Raw genomic sequence first — 21,158 nt, forward strand, 5'->3', positions numbered from 1 at the left:
CAAAGGGCTGCCTGGGTCGGGCAGCTGAAAGTGGAGCTATCTGGAGTGTGGAACAGGCTCCAGGTACTGATTCCGGACAATTTAAAAGGAGAGTTGCAACAAGCGGGCTCGTGCGTAACTTAGACGTACACCGGCGAATGAACCACTGGATCAATGCCTGGCCACTGATGGAACCACAGAGGCGGAGCCAGAACCATTTCGCTTTCATGACTTGCCATACCCATGCTGCTTGTGCCAGGATCTGGGGTAGGGACGGATGAATTCTCCCAGAGTACGCTGTAAAAACATTGACAGAGCTACACAACTCACTGCAGTGTTACCAGCCCTAAGCACCACACCTGGAAAAAAAGGCACAGGGTGAATGCATGACTTCACTCGTGCAGGCACACGTACGCCCCCTTCCCCCAGTGCTCGACCATTATCCTGTCGAGGTAAGGTGACACAATGGCAGCGTAATGAAGGTGTCCCTCTCTCAGATTAGTCCCACAGCACAGAGGCACTCTGGCTGGGGAGCTGAGAGCAGGAAAAATCCATGCGTGGAAAAGCAGCGCTATTTAAAGGCATGGAGTCCAGTGTGTTGGCATGCTCGGGCTGTGGCGTAGCAGCTCTGCTTGAGAGGGAGCTAAGAATTGGCAAGACTGGTGTCTGAGGATGGCGTTGGGCAGGAACCTGAGCAGAAGCAGGCCTAATGCGTAGCACAGACTTGGTGTGTTCCTCTGTACCTCCCCCTACCTTTTACAGTTATTTAGGCTTGACAAATGCTAATCCCCTAAATGGGGCTTAAAACTTGAAACATTCCCTCAGGTGCTTTGGCACTGAAGACCATTCTAGGAGTCTGAGGAGCCCTTCCATGATTTTCCACACTGTACCTGCTGTAGAGGGCTTTGTCCATCTTTCTGTTGAATATCTAAGGACTGTTTGAAGAGGCGGCAGGTCAAGAGAGAGAATGCGTAAGAGCTGTATGTTGCAGGTGTTTTACCAGGAATGGCAGGTCCAGATTTGCCCTGTGACCTTTCCCCAGCTGGAGGAATTTTTGATGTGCAGTTGCTTCCTGAGTTGTGCAGTGAAGGAGGTCATCCCTTGCCTGCACACACCTCAGCCTCATCAGCAATTAGTTGTAGCTGTGATGGAGGTTACGCTTGTGCTCCACTGGATGTACAGTGGAGGAGACTGTAGATGAAGAGCAGAAAAGAGCATCTTTGAGTCAAGTCCCCATTGCCTGTGTGTTCTCAAAACCTACAGAAATTCACGAACTAGAAGTCTAGACCCAAGTGGAAGTGGAAGTGTAGATCACCGCTTTCTCTTACCTATGTCCTTGCAGAACACAGTATCCAAACCTAATCAACAGAAAATCAGGAAAACAGCGCCTTCACTCTGTGTTTCCATTAAATCCAGATAGAACAGTTGCCCTGTTTAAAAGAAAGAAAAAGTTATTTCTGCCTAGGATAATTTGATATTAACACATCAATTTTTGCATTCCCATCCACCCTCCAGGTAGCCCCATTTAACTGGGATTTATTTGCCGTGACCTCTGGATAGCCTGAGATCATGCTGCCATGTTGGGATTTTATCCTTAGGAAGAGGACCTGTTAAAGAGTTCCTTTTCATTTATATAATTTTCTGTCCACAGAGTCATAACATCTACTCATACACCAGGCCTTCACAAATGAGAATAACATATTCCTTGAAGTAGGATGTATTTAAAATGCAATAATCCTTAATGACTCAGACCTTATGTTAGGAATTGCCACAATGACTAATGCAGCATATGAAGTCCCATCACCCAGTTTGCTTCTGCAGTTCACCAGTACTATATCCAATAAAAGATAAAATTTTCTATGCACAAATGAGAGTGATGTCAACCGTCATATAAGGAAGGGAAACCTCTTAATTGAGCAAAAAGAAATGCCAATAAAAAGGGTATGTATGAAGTGGGAAAGGAGGTGGAAAAAAAAATATTTCTGAACCCACTTTTACAGTTCAATAAGAAGGGTGCTTCCTAGGAGAGAAGGCAGGCCTGGCTTCTTCTGAGGAATTCTTTGCTTTGAAAAAAATGCACAAGCTGTGTTGGGCCTCACACTGAAGAAGCCCAATGTCAAGTTCTTCAGAAACTTCTCAGTTACAGAGCCAGGCACATAACGCTGCCTCTGTCTTCCCTTGTCCTCCCATGAATCTGACCCTCCTTTAAGAGTCCAGCTTCAACAGGAAGCGTAGGAAAAGGTCTAATTCCAGGACAGCTTCTGGTATAAGAGCCTTGAGTCTTCTCAGGCTCAAAAAGAAATTGCACCCAGGTCTCTGCTTGCCATATGTAAACTCTAGATACCGAGCTGGAATGCAGAAGGCATGAACCTCATCAGTCGTAGTTTTGCATGAGATGATGCCACTGTGCTTGTGCTTAACTCAACGCTGTCCACCCTCGCTAAACGTGGTCAGCATATGGTTGCTGGATTCGGGCTGCGAAGGAGCGGGAGATGAGTTAAACCCACAGACATCATCGCATCGTAGACGGCATGTGGTTTTAGGTTGGAAATAAAAATGAAGCTGTTCAGCTCAGCCTAGAACATTAGATATGTTATGAGTCTTCTAGAAAAAAAATTTAAAAGGCCTCTACAGACAATCAGGTGTGTAAACAATTAGGACAGGAAAAGTACAGTTCAATCTGTTAAGAGTTCAAAGCCCACATCCAGTATGGATTGCAACCTGGAAGTTTTAAGTTCCGTCGCAAAACCTGTGGGTCCATGCTTACGGGACATTGGTAGATGATGAAGTCATCTGTTACCTTAGTTATCTCATGTTCTTAAAACCAAAAGTTCCTTTCAAGCACCTTAGGATGGAAACAGACCTTCACTTGTTAAAGTGAGTTGCAGGCACATAGCCAAAATTTCCGTTGAATTTGTGAGAGTACTAGATTTACTTGTAAGGATGTAGACTAGGATGTGGCCCATACGGCTTGTCCCAGTCCCGAGTGTTTTAAATGGCAACAACATGCTGTACTCTGGCTAGCCGTTAGCGCAAGGATTGAGGGTGTCTTGCAGTAAGGTCAATAAAATGTCGCTGGACTCAGTTCCTAGGCTTGTAAAGCCAGTGTTGCGGAGGCTTCGGCACTGCTTTCGCTTCTGTGATTCATGCTTACACAGCCACCTGCAGCTGTAATTACCTGGGTTAAGTGCAGGGCTCTCTGGGAACCTCTCTGAGGGCTCTTAGTAGCTCAGTAATTTGTGCCTCTCTAGGAATTGATTCAGACCTCATTTCCTCTTTCTCTTCATGGAAGGACTCAGCCTGCTGACACATTTAACCCAGCCACCTCCAGCTACGCGCACACGTCGGTTGTGTCCATTCAAGCATGGTGCCAAAGGAAGACTCCAGCATGGAATGGGCTTCTGTTGCATGAGATGAGCTAAGCCACAGTTTCGGACATCCAAATTCAAGATGAGTTCTCTGCGGGGGCATTAGAGCTGCAGATACACCAGGGTGCAGACCTGCAGGCTGTGCAGCACAACTGACGTTAAACAGCTGGATTACTTATTCATCCATCCTGCAGAAACTTCAGCACTTCCACCAGGGAACAGAATTCTTCTGGCACTTTATGAGAGGCTTTCCCTGATTCTCCTCGCAACAGACCAGTGCGGTAAGCCTTACTGCTGCTAAAGCAGATAGCTGCTGAGGCTGGAAGCTAGCTCTGTCACCTGGCTGCTTGGAGGGCTGTGGCTCAGCTATAGTCAGAAGCACGCAGACCATATGGTGCCCAGATGATGTATTATAGCATCTATTTAGTGGCCTGGAGATCTGATGTTCCACTGGCTGGCAAAAGAAACAACTTCCCTCTAAACAGTTATCGACAGGTGCCAACGCTTGCGTTTGCTCTTCTGTGATACCATGCCCACGTAACGTGCCAAGAGCTGCATGGAGGAGCTGCAGACAGTGTCACAGAACGATGATTAGCAACCTCATGACAACATAAGCCAAAATGCAAGATAAAGCACAGCACGTGGTTAGCAAACAAGGTACAATTGTCTCCTTTTGTTAGGGGGCTGTGGGATAAGAAAGGATGAGGCAGCCTTGGAATATTTTGGTTGTCACTTGTTATCTAGAACACTGCTAACAGAAAGCTGCTAAATTAGCCTAGCCAAAGCCAGAGGTGGAAATGGCGTTCTGATGAATTAGAGAGGGCCCGGTGGAAGCTGTTCAAACACAGCCTTTGTCAGCTCTACTGAAAAAGTGCTTATTACTCTTATTATGGAGATGCCTTAAGACATTATATTTTCACGCACACACGCGCCCTGTTTTGCTAGACACTGTACAAACACAGAGAGAGACCTACTCACCTGTCTGGAGCTCTGGGAGCATTGTGAGCGTTGGCACAGAAGTTGGTCTTCAGCCAGCTTTTTTCAGCGTAGTAAGAGGAAACATGCTCAGCCTCAGAGCAAAATATCTACTCAAGTCAACTCAGGAGTCTGTCTGTCTCTCTCGCAATAAAGACGTAGCTTATTTCAGGAGTCCAGACTACTTCTGACTATGGATTACAGGACAGACTGGCTTTGCCCAGAGTTTCTAACTCTGGTCTTATTTATTACTTGGCTACAGTAATAATATATTGTATAAGATTATATAAAACAAGATTGTACTATGCAAAGGGCCCCAGTTTATTTAATCAATATGTCTCATGGTGTCTGGATGATTACATACAAAATGCCAGGGGCAAAAAGGCAATAAAAGCAACAAGACACTAGAAGTATTGTTCAGATAGCTGTGTAATAATCTTAAGCAATTTAATTTTCTGTGTTGAAAGTTAATTACTTACTTTAGGGAAAGACCAGTTTAATGTTTTCAGTCAACTAAGTGGCTAAGATTCATTAAAAGTAACCCATATTACAAATACTTTCATGGCACATTGCTTTTATTTCCAGGGATAAAACTTCTCACCCCCTACCCCCAACCAACTTCTGTTCTAAACAGATTTTATATAGTCCTTTTCTCCATAGCTTCTGGGAACAAAAGCTTGAAACAAACCTTTGTGGACTGTGTGAGAACATGCCCAGATATCACAGGTGTCTGACATCAGCTGCATATAGCAGAGACATGCAAGGAGATTCACCAAATGAGAATTTCAGCTGCCACAGAGATAAAATGGGGCAAACTGTATGGGAAAGTCATTAATGTAACGTTGATTAGAGGCTGAAACTCAAGCAAACTGTACCTTTAAAAAACAACAGCAGCAACAACAAAAAACAAACCCAAAACCCCCACAAAACTACAAACAGCAGAGTCAGGAAATGAGCCAGAATTATGTATTGGTATGTAAAGGTAAATACTGGAAACTCTCATAATGCTGCTGAAATGGCCTTTTTAGGTGAGCCTCTCTGAATTCGGTAAAATTTCTCTGTATAAGGAAAGCCTGTGAATAGGCTTAAGGGAGGCATGGAGGGATTGGAAGAAGAAATAACTAAAATAAACACACCCTAACCTGTTCATAATGACAGCATCTCCCAAATGCTTTCCTTGCTTTTATAGTCACTCTAAAAACCACCAGTAGGTAACAAAAACATTCCTGCAAAGGGTGTGTGCGAACACTAAATCTGTCATAGGAAAGACTAATCCAGAATCAGTCACATAGGTGTAAAGTACCCTTCCAGTCTTGAAAGTGGCTGTGAAAAGAAGCAGCCAGCACCCCTTTGTTTGCTACTAGCCATTTCATAGCAATACCTGAGATCAGTGGTGGAAACGGCATAGTTACCAGCCCTGAAAACCTGGCAAGGGGTAAGTTCATCCAGGCATCGCTAGCGAGAACATCAGCCAAAACAGCCTCCTGTTTTCCTACCACACTTACCTACTGCCCTCTGATGACAGTTTTGTCATGTGTTGCCCTACTGCCGTGCGTCCAGAGACGCGCACAAGAATCAGATTTGCTCTTTCAGCCAAGAGCCTGAAAAGTCTGAGGTGCTGCCGACCCCTTTAGATACTGCCAGCGTTTTCAAAGCTCCCACTGAATTACTCCTTAATCCTGGAGGTGCTTGAATTTTTGCTCATCAAAATTCGCAAAGCCTGCCTTACAGCTTATTAGCTGCTTTGAATCTTATCTCAAGGTGAGGCCCCAGGTGGGGTACGCGAAGCAGGGAAGGGAATGCCTTTCTTGCTGGAGGGCCTCAACCCTTAGGCATGTGTAAAGCTTGTAACAGAAGGGGTAGATGCAGGCCCCTGATATGTGAAAGGCATTTAAGTGCTTGCTTAAAGGACAGGAGGGGAGTGACTGAGAGGGAGTGAAACATCAAATATGAAACAGAACCCTGGAAAAGCTGCTGTGAGTTGCCAAAGTAAGGGACTACCTAAAGAGTTGACTAGGCATCGGTGTCCAGCCTCTGGGGAAGGCTGACTACTGGCATCTCAACTAGAGAGCCATCTCTCTCAGCAGCAGGAAATGCTTCACTCAGCCCCTACCTTCTCCCCTCTTTCTGCTATTTTCATTAGTTTAGATGGCTACTCAGTTACCCAAATTTTGCAGCCAGAGCTTGTGGCAGAAAATTTCAGGGGCAGCAGGCTGGGTGCATTGCAAGAGGAACAGAGCAAACCCACGTACTTCCAACAAGCCTCATCGCTGTCCTCTGACTGCTGTCCCATCCACATTGCAACTTGCCTCCAAATTCGGCCGTAGCTGCTACTCGGTGAGGTTTCTGCTAATGGCGCAGTTATAGCCAGCACTTCATGGCAACAGCTCATCCTCCTCTGGTGGGGCTGAAGTAGCCCACAGTCACCTTCCAGTAAGTGAATCAGTTCTGCGTTTTCTCGGTATATTCCTTACTCACCCTTTTGTACAAGTTTGATGACTCCTCCTTCCTCTGAGGTCTGCATGTGGTAGGACAAAAACAGCTGTGTCACCGTGCCTCACCTGAGCAGAGAGGCCCCGGAATAGATGGATGTGCTAACGAACACCAGCAAGACAGATGCAGTTTGCGTACCTACACTTGTTACAGCAGAGAAACTAGTTACTGTTAGTTGAATTTTAATATTGTGTTAAATTAGTTACAGAAAAAGTCAAAGCCTGAAAGAAAAGTTGTCTTCTGACAACTGAAAATCGCATTGCTACCTTTTTTTCTTTTCTTTTTTTTTTTTTAATTAGCAGAGGTGGAGGGGAAGCAAAGTAGAAGGGTTTAGGTTCATGGCCAGGTTCCTCTGTTTGCCAACAGGATAGCAGTAACAGTGTTATAGCTTGTGTTTTATACAACATACATCTCAGGTTCTAATAAATATACAGTAACTTATCCCCTAAATCAGTAAAAGAAACAGGGAAACATTTACTATAAGTAATTTTGTTCCATTTAATTCTCTTTCAAAAATGTACCACAAAGTTCACAGGCTTATCTTGCTAACATGAAACTTGTCAACTCCCCTTTTGACTGACTCCAGCTCTGTAGCTTTGAAGCTTGCTAGGGCTGTGGGGCACAGAGCCGAGCAGATTTCTCAAGGAAATCTTGTGTATGTGTGTGTGGGGGCAGCGTGCAGTGGTTGTGGTCTCACTGTAGCTCTTCACAACCACTTCCAATGTCACAGTGACCTGCAGTGATTTGAAAAGGAAGTTGCCACCTGCAAGTATGTTTAATTTGCAAATTGTACCTACTCACCGAAAGAAGCCTGCTGGGACTGGTATGCATCCCTATCGAAGTTGTGTGAAGCTTTTTTGTATTTTTAAATACTCACTTTACGTGAGACTTCTGATCTCATGACGATTACATAGGTTTGCCTTTCACAGCTAATGAGCGCTGCTAAAACAATTTTTGTACTTAAGCAATGGGATGCACGGAGTGGAACTAGAGATGAGTCGGCAGTTAGCTCAGGGCATTTGAATAGCAATATAAACCCTGCGGGCCGCTGGGAAACGGTCCGCAAAGGTCAAACCAAGTGCCTGGGATTTAGACGCTACCACCCTGGTGACAGGAATTCTCTTCTGACTCACGGCTTTTAGACCAAGCATCATTCTGTTTGACATTTGGCGGTGCCGTATCCAACACCCGCTGTGCGGGATCTGGAGACAGGGAAGAACGCTTGGCATCATTGGTACTACTCGCAGCGAGGCATGCCGGCCAGATTGACAGATGCTGCTCTCCCCCCATCTAGGGGAGTCAGGCACTAAAATGAGTAGCTATTGAAAGAAGCATACTGAGTGAGGACCTGCCGAATCTCACCGACAAGAAACGCTGAAGAGCAGGTAAGGAGTCACCACGGCTCTTTCTACAGGAGCTGGGGCTGTAACTCACAGGCAGGGACAGCACAGCTCACAAAACGACGGTCCCTGGTGCAGAGAGCGCCGCGTTGCCCAAGGATAACCGGGTGCTGCGCCACAGCAGCTTACAGCGCCCCACGGCAGAGCGGAGCAAGGGCAGTGACAACCTTTACGAGGTGTGACCCACGCTGACGGGGAGTGTGTGGGGGGTCTTACGCCAGATACGGGATGTGCGAGACAGTTCCCTGGTGAGGCACTGCTGCTCGCTAACAGCCCTGGAGACGAAAACGTTTACAAACAGTCCTGGGGAGGAAACAGTTTACAAGCTAAAACTCATTTAGGGTTCAGCTCTGTTGCCTCTGCAACCACAGGAAACAAGCACACCAGACCCACTGGTGAATCATAGCTTTTGGGAACCTCACCTGGAAGAGCAGGAAAGACTTTCTTCAGGTAGAACTGATCTCTTTAATCCCTTCTGCTGGGACCATTGCCTAAGCTCCTTCATTTGCCAAAAAAGAAAAAAAAAAAAGGCACAATAAGAAACACAGCTGCTTGTGGCGGTTCCACCCTCCCTCAATTGTTCAGTGGTTTCACATTCAGCCTGAATGTTGTGGACCCACTTTTAATTCTCTCTTCTAGCTCAGAGGATTCAAGGCCACATTGTTCCAGCCCTCCACTCAAGTGACCTAGCTACAAACCAACTGTATTAATAATAATAATAATAAATAAAAAACAAAACCAAAACAACAACAGGAGAAAGACATCCCACCATCAACGCTTCATGTTCTGCTGACCCAGTTCAGTGAGAACACTTGGAGATTCTGCGTGGCTCTTACAGAGACTGATTTCACCAGTACTGAGAACAGCAATTAGTCGACAAAACCAGTGTTACTGGTTCCAGACAGACACAGACTTTGAGGCACCTTCTGCATCAGGGGTGGGCGGGGGTTTAGAATTTCTTTGCAAGAGAAATCCCAGGCCTCTGAATTACCCACCAAAAGTCCATTTTTACCAGTCTCTCTGACATGTTTGTATCAGAGCATTAAATGCCATTAAACTTGAGAGAGTAAAGCAAAGATCTCCCAAAGGCGAGGCTAAGAACAACAGCATCAGGGAGTTACAGCTCGTCGTCACGAGACCACTGGCATACAGGCGTTGCTATACAGCAACACGGCCCTGCCCCACAAGCAAGAGCCGGGGTTTAACAATTGGCATTTGTTGCTATGGATAAATACCAGCTGCCTCACTCCGAGCCTCAACAGTTTAGTTTATATCACGGGTTTTAGCCTTTCATATGTAAACAAAGTTATGCAAACATATAGATTTGAATTCGGGGTGGCTTTTCAAAGGTGATCTTACAAAACAAGAGCGCTTACTGAGACACCGAGCAACGAAATGCCGAGCAGCTCCCGGGGTTGAGTTACAAGAAAAGCTCTGAAAACATTTGAAACCCAGTCTTTTGCCAAGATACACGGCTGTAACAAGGGCCTGCAGATACCTCTTCGTGCTCCCTTCTGTCGTGAACCAAGCTTTGACTCAAGAGCCACAGCCCGGCGCGCACACGAGCTGCGCCTCGCAGCCCCGCCGCGCCCGCCCGCGCTGCGGCAGGGGCAGAGCTCTGCGGGACCGGCCCGGCCCGCCCCGGCCCGCCCAAGGGGCTCTGCGGGGCGCGGAAAAACCCGACCGAACCCCGCGTTGGGAGCCGCTGGCCCTGCCGCTGCGGCAGCGCTCGGAGCTGCGGTGCCACCTGCTGATGGCTGCGGGAGCGGCCGGCGGGGCTGCCCGCCGCGCCCCCCCCCCCCCCCCCGGGCACGGCCGCACCGGGGCACCCCCGGGCTGCCACAGCCTTGGGGTTGGTGGCTCTGCCCCCCAAATGCAAGCCGGCTGGGACTGAGGCAGAGCAGAAGCTTCGGAGCTTTTTCTTACAGGGACCAGTGAAGGATTTTTTAGGGCACTGCCCTTCTCAAAAGACGACAGTCCTGGTGGGTTGTTCACGAAAGAACAGGGTATTTCTAAAACAAATAATCACTGTCCTCTAACTGAATTTATTAAAAGTGCAGTTTGCAATAGCAGCCTACCAAAAAGCAGCACAATGCCCTCAGACAAATGACATTTCTTAATTCTGTAACCGGAATTCTTAAGGGGTAACGATGCCATTCCTAGCAGTGACAGCCGCAGCTCTGATCACCTGTCAAGACCAAGGAACCAGAACCACAAGTATTCAGATTATGGCAAAGTTCCTTCAAAGTACTGTTGCAAATCTGCTATGTATTCTGTACTGCAGGAATTAGAAGATATAATTATGAGAGACGGAGCACAAAGGAATGCCTCCTCCTCACACCCCCAAAGCACTGCTCTTAGCAGAAGCTCCTAAAAATATGTTGTATATTGTCCCATTTGGAAAGCAAGAATAACATGTTCGGATAGAAAACAAAAAGGCCAGGGACAGCACACCTTCCTTCTTCATCCAGCCCCATTCTCACTGCGCTTTGAAAAAAATATGGGAAAAGTAAATGGTTGCAACGAAATGTAATGAATTCTATATTGTCAGTCCTGCAGATCCAGTAAGAGGCATCGCTCAAGCATTCTACTCACACATGGTATCTCTTTTCAAGAAAACACTAGAATTTACCATGTAAGTTTTTAAAAAGTAGTATTAACGTTGTACTTAGTGTCAAGAAATGGAGGTGCTAAGGTGTAAAATACACCCCCAATTGCATCCATAAGATTTAACATGTTTAATGTGCAAGTCTTGGACAGAGATCATTAATTTACAATGTACTAAGATTTGAAGGATGGGAATTTCTTCACTATATATGCTCACAGTAGTAAGTGAAGTACTCAGTTGCTGAAGTACAAACATCAGTATGCTTAAGTGACTTATGCTTCATTTTTAAGGCAAAAATAGGTTACAACACGACTGCATACAGTTGCAAAAATATTTAGAGATCTGATTAGATAAACAGCCTGCTTCTAGCATGAAAATTTTAAAGATGTACTTAATACAGCAGTGTTTTAATTGAAAAGCTACCATTAAAAATGTAAAATTAATCTAGCTAGGATGAGTAGCACTGAGTTTTTTACCTGGGCTCCCACACTCACTGATCTTTGTCCCTAAACCTCTATCACTGTAAGCTCTCCTCTCTCCCGGCCCATTCCCAGGCTTATTACAAAGGTGCAGGTGTGCCTGAGCAGCCCCCGAGTCCACAGAGGAAAAAGCTGGAATCTAAAAATGTATGCAAAAGGTCCCAACGAGAAAAAAAGAAAAAACAGATCCTGAGAAATAAAATTAAGGGGGGGGGAGTGGGAGGGAAGCTATCTGCAGGTATCCAGGGATGTGCTCAGTCATCCTTGTCTTTTGCTCCGTGCTTCAGGATGCGCGTGAATTCAATGTAGTTGAAATTCCCCTTTTTGTCGATGGGCGCCTCTCTGTACAGCTCGTCTACCTCCTCATCCGTGAACCTGTCCCCCATCGTGGTCAGCAGCTCCCGCAGGTAGTCTTCTTGGATGAACCCTGGGGAGATGTAGAGAGAGAAACACAGAAGAGAAGCCATTTCTCAGACGAGTCTTCAGAAGCAGTAAGACAGACACACCAACAGACATGCAAGGAACTACACAGCATGTAATAGATGCATTTGCACCAAGAGCCTAAGATACCTTCTTAACTGAATTCGGAAGAAACTCCTTGCTGCAAAGGGCAGGGGGGGAAAGTTTGATGCCTTTCGTACAGGTTTTTGAAAAGAGGGGCTGATCTGCTGTGATCTGCTAACACCCATTGCCATCTACTGATCTTCAACAGATCAAAGTGGAAAACCCAAGTTCCTGTCACTGCTCGTCTTCATTACACAAGCTGTTCTCTTAATTGAGTTATATTTTTCTTGACTTAATTGGGTATATTTGCAGATCCTGTATAAAACTAGTTTCCTCTGGGGACTAAATAACCACTGGTTGGCTCTTCACTGCTGCATTGTGATACTGTTGCCGGAGGCGGTTTATGTGGATACAGCGAAGGGCTGGCAAGTGCCCAGGGGAAGAGTTTGTAACAGCAAAGACTTTCAGACAGGATTGAGCAAGTTAACTCAGGAGGGAGGAAGAATGTCTACTGTGGAGAGGTAGAGGCGGAGCAGTCAGCCAAAAAAAGGTAGGCTATATCAAGTTATTTATTTTATGGTAAAATATTAGCAGAAGATTTTGGAGGAAATTAGCAAAGATATAAAAATGAGCAGTTGCTAAGTATGTTCTGTTAATTCAATTTCAATAGATGGACAGAACCACCAGTTGCCAAATAATTCCCGGGAAGTTTAGAGATGAAAAAAGGAATGCACATAAAAAAATGGTAGACAGAGGAATGCAGAAACTGCTTAATGCTGAAATAAGACTTACCATGCCTTTAAATGCACAATAGTTGCTTCATTGGAGAAAGAAATTGGTTATTGAACCTCAGTTGGAGAAATATCAATAACAGAACAGAGGAGGTAGAAGTATGTTCCAAATTAAATAAATAAATAAATATGTAAACTGTGCAGAACAGCTGGAAATCATATGTAGGCACCCACATCAACTGACGTAGATTCAATTAGAATGTGATTTAAAAAAAAAAAAAAAGAAAAGAAATTCTGCTTTGGAAAGAGAGTTGAATAACTTAAGCAAACAGAGTTCATTAGAGAGACAAAAACCAAACAGGGAATTGGGACCAAAAGGCAGTCAATGAGCATGACAAATTATCATGGGGTTGGTGTGTGCTGCGGGGAAGGGAAAAACCAAACGGTTTCAACATCAGCTAATTAAACCAGCATCACGTCCCAGTGCAGACAAGCCCGTGACTACTGACTCCAAATGAAGGCGGCTAACAGCAATGTTCTACTTTAAAACCAGGAGAATGTTCAGTTAGCCAGGCCCTTCTTAGTCGGGTCAAATTTTGGAGCTGTCTCTGCAGATGTGCGTAAAGAAGGGGAAAAACCAGCTGACCAGATTAGGCTGGCTCTTTCTGCAGTCCTGCAGAGCCCAAACAGCCATGAGAGATGACATAAGGATTAGTATTCAAAGAATGCAAGGCCTCTGGTGCTGCACGTTCAGCCTCAAGGGCTTAATTGCTCCTGCCGGAACAGCGGGGTGTTTGAACACTGGACTGGGCTGCCAGGAAAACACTGGAAGTTTTAGCAGCACCCAACTGTAAAGCAAACAGTAGTCCCGCTCTCCCTCACACGGAGCTTCAATGTAGACGGGGAGTAACAAGTTAACAAAGTGAAATTTTAAGATTCAGGCTGTGGCAGACAGCACAAAACAGATGACAGTGCAGCATCAAAGAGCAGACAAAAGACACACCAAATGCAGACAGATATAACTCTTACACTAATTCCCTAGTAATTACCTATGATAGTAATGCTGAAGCAACACACCCAACTGGACTGGCAATATAGGAAATGTAAATAAAACCCAACAAGTACAACTACCTTACCCTCATCAAGAGGATCTGATTTGTTATTACTCTCTTTCAAAAGAGCTACACTGATGTAGAGCCGGAAAATCAGGCCCATAACACACACACACGGGGAGATTATGAAGTGGGGAAAAACAAAGACAAAGGTTTGACATAGCTGGAAATGGTTTTGTTCATTTTCAAACAGAACAAACTGATCAGAAGCCAAACCTGAGAATAAAATCAATAAAAGGCAAACTTAGCATGGGTTCCACAAAGACGTCACACGTTATTTTGAAGACTGCTTGTTGACTATCATGAATCAAAAATCAATGAAACATGTTTCCTGGTTAAAATTTGAGGATGGCATAAGACACAAAAAAGACTGTGGAACCACTATCCTCCAATCGTCCTAGGACTCGACTAAAACATTTACCCCACAGAGCTGAAAGATAGTAAAATCAATCTTATCAGTACACGGGGGCCTGAACTAGTAACTTATTGTTTACATAGACGCAGAAGGTTACTGTTCACAAGAACTGATAGCACAGTCATTTTCTTTATATCGTAATTCGCAGGCTCTTGTTTTGGTGCACACAAAAAAACCCTGTAGCACAGTGAGTCAGACTACCTGTGGAGAGAAAATAATTAACCTAGTAACAAAACTTCCTTCTCTAGGAGATGGTAAAGAGATTTCCCTTGAGAGGGAGGAAGTCAATTAGCATTTGAAAAGGCCTTACCAACAGAAAGCCTGTTTACCTACGCCTCAGCAGGAAGGGGATGCTCTTTGAAAAGGCAAAAGGTGCTAAAAATACACAGACTGAAGATAGCTGTTTGAAATGGAATAATATTCTTTGAAAGGTTCAGAGCACATATCCACGGATTAGACTGAAATACCGAGGCAGACAGTTATACATGCAGCGACAGCTCTAGCACAGAGGCTACACAATTTCAGCACGCACTAGTAAGACTTGTTCACAACACGTCAAAGTGCTGATCTTCTGCAGTTCCACAGAACTGCCCTAAGGATTCATCCCTGGTTGCTACACACTTCTCCAGCATCTCGGCCTACAGGAATAAATAAATAAAAGCATAAACTCTAACCTCAAGAATTACAGGCGTCACCTTGAAAGTCCGACACAGTAAAACTGAGCTCTGCATTTTCCTCTTTCCTCCCCATCCTGCTATGCAAGTCAGTCCAATCTGTCATTTCTGTCTTCTAGACCCCGCCCAGTTTTTATCTTTAGATCGTTAAGGCTTCAGCCCTTCCTGCAACCTGAAAACAAACTGAGCTGCGGGTGAGGGCATGACACATGGCATTTGTCATTAGAGCCATAACATACACCAGGCAAGATGAGGGTTCCAAAGACTTTATGTAGTCTGGACAGACTGTCTTGAAATACTAAAACCATCAAAGACTTCAGATGCATCTCAGATCTAGTGCAGGGCGAGGACAAAATCAGTGGCATTACAGACTTAACATCCGTTACGTTTTCAATGCCATAGAAAATCACATATTACCAATTTGAATTCCTCATCTTCTTAGAGGCAAATGCAACTTATTTTGCACTTTGAGGAACACACACACTGCCCAGTTAAAACACTCTTCTTCAAAGCCTTGCAGAAGACCATTACTACTAGTCCTCAGCGCTCACGCAGAACAGCCAGGCAGTTTTTACTCTCACTCAGTAATAAGTCAAATTCTCATTACTCAGCAGAATATGCCACCTATGATTACTGTGTCATACTCCATTTATAAAAGTGCAAAAATCAGCATACTATTTAGAAACTCAAATAAACAACATAAAAGTAACCCCCCTGCCCGCGCCAAGTGGCTGAGGTTCACCCACGTACCTGTTGCTTCTTCATCAAAGCAAGCAAAAGCGTTCCTGATGACATCTTCCGGATCGGTGCCATTCAGCTTCTCACCAAACATGGTGAGGAACATTGTGAAGTTTATGGGCCCTGGAGCCTCATTCATCATGGCATCTAGGTATTCATCCGTGGGATTCTTTCCTACAAATAAAGGGATTCGTGTTTGGTTTAGCTTCCAAACGAAAAGTAATCTGAAGAGCACAACACAAGCCGACACATCTCTCAGAAGCCCTCCCAAACTCAATTATTTTAACTTTAACAGCACAGATTCGTTTGGCGGCCATCCACAGGCAAGGGGCATTACCGAGGGAGGCGAGCATATCGTGCAAGTCCTCTTTGTCAATGAAGCCATCCCTGTTCTGGTCGATCATGTTGAAGGCCTCCTTGAATTCCTGAATCTGCGACTGATCGAACATTGCAAACACATTGGAGGTGGCACGCTGAGGGCGCTTCTTGGTGGTCTTCGTCTTTGCCTTTTTGCTAGACATGTTGATTTCTGGACACTAAAGAGAAGTAAATATGGTAAATACAATAAGATCAGAGCTAAGGCTTAGAAAAACTCATGTACTAAGGTTTAACATTAAAGTTCACAGATAGAAAATGCCTCTAACAGACTTCCATTTCCTCTCATTAGAACATATTTCCCTAATCAAGAAGGGGAAAAGCAGAATATACAAACAAATGAAAGACAGACTTCTAAATATAAAAAAAAAGTCACTAAACAAAGATGTAAGTCAAACTTGAATTTCGGTCTTCAAAGTGATAGCTTTTGTCTGGGATCCCTTCTTGATATATGCACCTGCAAGAAGGGAACTCAGGCTGGTCTCAAGTCTAAAAGAGCAAAGGGAGGTTTTGAGAGCTGTTGTTAGGCCTGTGAAAGAGCTCTGTATGGATAGGGATGTACGGTAACTCTGTGCAATATCAGGCTGGAGAGGAAGGAGAAACTCAGCTCAGTTCACCTGAACGAATTCTGAAGCGCCTATACTTGACACCCGTTTTGTACAACAATGGGTGTCTGTCCTTCCCTTGCCTTCTATTATTTAAACCACCCTAAAACTATGAGAAAATTGTGCAAGCTATACTTCTGCTTATACCAGCGAGTTCTGCCTGACCTCCATTTACTTTTAGGCCTTTAATTTTATCTGAAATATACCACAGGTCTGCCATACCTGAAAGCTGACTTCTGCTGCCTACTCCTTTAAGCAAAAAGGAGAAAATAACCAACTCACACTGCTTCTGCTGGCCTCCCTAGAAAAACTGCTCAGAAAAAAAGCCATCTTCACCGGTAACAACACTCGGGCTACCCGAGCTTGGGTCTGAGCGACATGGAGCAACGGCCGCGCTGCGGTCCATCGCATCGCTACCACTGCCGTTTAGCTCCCCTGTTGTTAAGCCTGCCAACGGTTTCCATCGTACGGTGGAAACGAGCTTTTCAGATTTTATCAAACGAAGCAGGGGGAGATTGCATTTGTCCTTTAGGGTAGGTGGGAGGGATGGATGGGGGGAAAACCATCTTTCAGCTTTACCCACAGAAGGCTGTGACCTGAAAACAACCCTGCCACCCTTTGCTCTAAGCTTGGACGTGCTGGGGAAATCTAAAAAAAAAAAAAAAAATAAATAAATAAATATTTTTTTTTTTTTTTTAGTTTGTTGGTCCCGGAGGAAGGCTGATCTCTCTCCAAAAGCGCTCTAGACTTCAAGGGCGCACAGAGTCGAGGGGCTCTTACTCTCCCCATGAAGACACCGGTGCTGGCGCCGGCGGAGCCCCTTCGACCCCGCCGCCGGTTGAGGCTGAGGCGCCGGCAGCCACGAACGTGGCTGCCGGCGCCTCAGCCTCAACCGGCGGCGGAGGCCGACGCCATCGCTTCTCCTCCAGCAGCAGCTCCCTCCACAGCCCCTTCTCGCCCTCACACACCTCCCCACCGGCAGCACCCGCACCCTCCCCGCCTCACCCCAAACGACGGCTGCGGGGACCCGGTACGAGACGGACGCGGAAGGGAAGAAGCGGCGGCAGCAGCAGCAAGGCCCGGTGCTTCCTGGGAGAAACCATCCCGCGCGGCGGGGGGGGGGGGGGGACACGACGGACAGACAGACAACGACGAACGGCGGGACAAGCGGCGGAGGGCAGCGAAACGGCAGAGAAATAGGAGCGAGGTTTTTATCCTAGAGATGGCAGCTCGCCTCCCGGCTCCAGTCTTTCGGGGCGGCTGGCTTGGGTTGACCCCGCAACCGCTTTCCCCCCTCTCTGGCAGCGTTGGTGCAACCCGGGGGAAGTCGCCGCCGGCGGTACTGGGCTCTGACAGCGGGGGGGGAGATGGCGGGAGCGCCCTGGCGGTGGCTGTCGCTCCGAGGGCGGGCCCTGAGGCTGGGGGTAGCCCCGAAAGCTGGTGAGGAAGGTACATTCGAGCTGCCTCAAAGCGGGATCTGAGATCAAGGGGTACACGGGGCAGCTGCCTTCCGCCGGGCCGCGCTACGCTCCGCGGTGCCGCTTTGAGGTGGAAACGTAGTTCGGGGGGGCTTCGGGCCGGCCGGTTCTTCCCCTGGTTTTATTTATTTTTTTTTTATGTGTCACGTTGAAGGTGGAGCTGCGGTCCGTGTTCGTGAAGCCTCAGCCGGCGGCCGGTGATGGTGTCAGAGCGGTGAAGTAAACGAGGCCCGAGCGTTTGGTGAGGCGCTGCCTGAATTAGGCGGGAGGCGGTACCCCTCCGTGGAGCCTTCTGCGCCTCGGGGGTCAGGAACGCGCCCGTTTGCGTCTTTTAAGTCGTCTGAACGCGCACCCCCGCGGGAGCAGGGTTTAACCCCTCGGCCGTGCGTTACGAGACCCCTTGGAGGATTTAGCCTTGCTTGTATTTTCTTCACGAAAACAGTGCAAAGGATAACTGTCCTTTTTCCCTTTCTTCGTTTACTGGTGTAGAATCTCCAAGAGGCTGCCTTAGGAGCTCTTTTGAGTGCTCCCCCGAGAACGCGGTCTGAAGTCACTTCAGAAGCGGTTCGGCTTTAGCCCGTGACCCAGTCGTTTTTGCGGTTTTGAAATTTTTCTGAATAGAATGCTTATTCACATTTTACATATTGAAGTCCCATATAAATCACTCGGGCTTCCAGAAGCTATTGTTTAGTACACAAAACGATTCCAAAATACTGTCAGATGGGAAAGCTGCACTGTCAGTTCATCGTTCTTTTAACTCCTTTCGTACCTGTTACTGCTACTGCAATCTTTAGGGTTGTAATTTTTAATTAATTTAATAAGTGATTGATGTAAAGCACCTGGGTAAACAGTTCTTGACTAGACAATGGGGTACAACAAACAAACGGACCTAAAACCAAGAACCAGAAACTTTAGCGGGCTGACTGCCCAAGAAACCTGTCCAAATTGCATGCATCAGCTGAAATCTTGTCCTCTGGTTGAACTTAGCTAATTATAATATGAAAACCACCCCTCTGGAAGTTAGGATACCCGCCTCCGCTTGAAGACCCTCACCCACTGAGCTTACGCAGTAGAACTAAAAATTGCTGTGCCTTTAAATGAAGGCGAAGGTAGTTTACAGCAATCAAAAATGTCTCTGGTTAATTTTAATTTCACTCTTCTAAAATTTGCCTCAAAATGCAATGGAAAAAATACTAAATTTTGATGACCTGAGAACATGCTCTTGGAAAAAGTATTGGGGGAAAAAATCCTCTGTGCTTACTAGACATGGCTCATAGTTTCAGGGTAATTCTATGCAAAGTGTGAGTGGGCAGAAACACCAAGAGAGTAACAGTTATTAAAATACTCTGCAATAATCTTCAACAGCTGAGTTGTGTGTTGAAATTTTATTATTAGTTATTTGAGATCTTAATTTAAAATCCTTTCATCAGTTACTTTAAATTGAGCCACTGCTGCAAACATGCTACTGTTTCTCATGCTATTGAGAAGGTGTTGCATGAAACCTGTCAGTGTATGTTGTTCCCAGTGTTTCACTTTCAAAGATGTGAGAATAGGTACAGTAATATTACTCACCCAGTATGAGATCAGTTCTTAGTGACAAAATCATCTGTCTGTCTCTCTTAAAGCTTTTGTCTCCAATTTGTCACATTGGAATGGAATGAGAAGCAGTTGTTAAATGCAGACCACTTTCTGTGCGATGTAAATCTACGTAATGCTTTTACAAATGGTTCAATTTTCCTTCATTCCAGCATTCATGATACCACTAAAGAAATTTAAAGGGGAAAAAAAGGGATTTGTTTTGCGTCTTATAATATTTGGAGAATATTTTTTTAATTATTGACATAAATCTTAAAAATAAAAGAAAAAACGTAAAGGTCTTTCTTTTAGTGAATATATTAGCTTGTGCTTCAGCTCTTAATTAAGAAGATGCGTTCTGATGATCTCTCAGTGAACAGGACTTTGTTTCTGCTCATTAAAGCTCCCTCTGCAGAGGATGCTGCTTGAGGATGGTGCCTGTGAGCTGCCCACAGCCCTAATCAGGGCTTAGTTCACTGTGGCTGTGCGTCCTGGCTGTGCTGGTGGATACCGTGGCTGCCATCCCATTTCCTGCTGCCTCATGGGCTTTTTTTCTAGAACAGTCCAGGCACCTCCTAGGGAAAGCGTGTTCTGGCAAGCCCAAGGTCGAAATGGGCAGCTCTGCTGCTAAGTGGTTCGTCCAAACTTTTGCCACTACACAGTGCCAAGTATGTCCAGAGTGAAGCATTTCCACAACTGCTCTGCAGAGAGAGTGCCTCTGCAGGTGTTGTCCCACAAGCGGGGTCCGGTACCTGGTGTGCAAAACACCAGTGTACATCCAGAGTCGAGGTATTTTATTTCCCTGACGCCCGTTAATGGGGTCTGTCCCAAGGCAGCACACCTGGCCTCAGGGTTTTCCATAATTATACCTGACCTAATATCTAATCATCATTATTCCCATTGGTGATTAGTTCTTCTTCCTCACTTCTAGTGCAAATTAGGGTGCAGTCTCTGTTGTCTTCTTCTGTTGCCCTTTTTGAGTAGGTGGCATCATTTGGGTAGGTGATAAATGAGTCGGTGGTCGTGATCTCCCCTTGCCGGAATTACCTTTTACCTCCTTGTCCTCTAGTCTGGGCAGTCCCAAGCAGTTCTCCATGGTTTGCTGGCCACACCGCGGTCCACCACCCTTTCTGACAGAGCCCCATTGTCTAATAGCTGGTTCCTAAATCTAATCTTAAATCTTATCTAGTTACTGTGTCACCAACAGTGGATGAGGACCGTACAAAGGACTCTTAGCAGCTTCCCAGTTGCTTCAATCACATTTTACGCTTCATTAGTACCAGTGATAGCACGGGCACTGTGAGGTCATCTGGGGCAGGGAGCTCTCGGGCTGTGAGCTGCAGGGTGCCCAGGCGGTGCTGTACCAAAGTAGTGCCGCCTGGTGACGAGCTTCAGTTTTACACAGCGTTTGTTTTGTGGGCTGGGGGAAAAATGCTTGCGCTACCACATCCAAGAATGTATGCCAAAAATCTGTTTATTTCTCAGTACTGCATCATTTCCTGCATAAACCATACAGCATAGGAATGAATTTATCCGTTCTGAAAGAATGACTCTTTGTTTTAAAGGCTGAGCTCTTAACTCCTTCAGTTTTCTTATTTCTAATACATTTTCCTTTATTATTCCCACCTTCTTTCTCATTTATGCCAGTC

At 45.7% G+C, this 21,158-nt stretch overlaps 1 protein-coding gene and 1 long non-coding RNA gene across 3 annotated transcripts; both read right to left on the reverse strand.

Moving 5' to 3' along the window:
* Nucleotides 1-839: 839 nt before the first annotated feature.
* Nucleotides 840-3,206, reverse strand: LOC147414540 (uncharacterized). Its single transcript, XR_015183867.1, has 3 exons — nt 3,158-3,206; nt 1,308-1,409; nt 840-1,170 (listed from the first exon to the last, which is right to left on the reverse strand). It is a non-coding gene; the product is annotated as an uncharacterized LOC147414540 (long non-coding RNA).
* A 7,034-nt stretch (nt 3,207-10,240) lies between these two features.
* Nucleotides 10,241-16,007, reverse strand: LOC104341521 (myosin regulatory light chain 2, smooth muscle minor isoform). Of its 2 annotated transcripts, XM_009948724.2 has the most exons (3): nt 15,814-16,007; nt 15,489-15,650; nt 10,241-11,729 (listed from the first exon to the last, which is right to left on the reverse strand). In XM_009948724.2, exons 1-3 carry the CDS (start codon nt 15,995-15,997, stop codon nt 11,557-11,559), a joined length of 519 nt encoding a protein of 172 aa, XP_009947026.1. In that variant the 5' UTR covers nt 15,998-16,007; the 3' UTR covers nt 10,241-11,556. The 2 variants fall into 2 exon arrangements, with proteins under 2 accessions (XP_009947026.1, XP_009947027.1); XM_009948725.2 differs by lacking the exon at nt 15,489-15,650.
* Between the last annotated feature and the right edge of the window lie 5,151 nt (nt 16,008-21,158).

Source organism: Leptosomus discolor, chromosome 13 (assembly GCF_034619465.1).
Source record: "Leptosomus discolor isolate bLepDis1 chromosome 13, bLepDis1.hap2, whole genome shotgun sequence".
Lineage (NCBI taxonomy): Eukaryota > Metazoa > Chordata > Aves > Leptosomiformes > Leptosomidae > Leptosomus > Leptosomus discolor.

Excerpts from the sequence above, each read along its gene's own strand:
- LOC104341521 (XM_009948724.2), bottom strand. The coding sequence starts at position 15,997 with ATGTCTAGCAAAAAGGCAAAGACGAAGACCACCAAGAAGCGCCCTCAG. Across the intron at positions 15,651-15,813 it reads CGATATGCTCGCCTCCCTCG|GAAAGAATCCCACGGATGAA; the intron begins GTAATGCCCCTT and ends CTTTATTTGTAG. Across the intron at positions 11,730-15,488 it reads CTTTGATGAAGAAGCAACAG|GGTTCATCCAAGAAGACTAC; the intron begins GTACGTGGGTGA and ends ACATCTCCCCAG.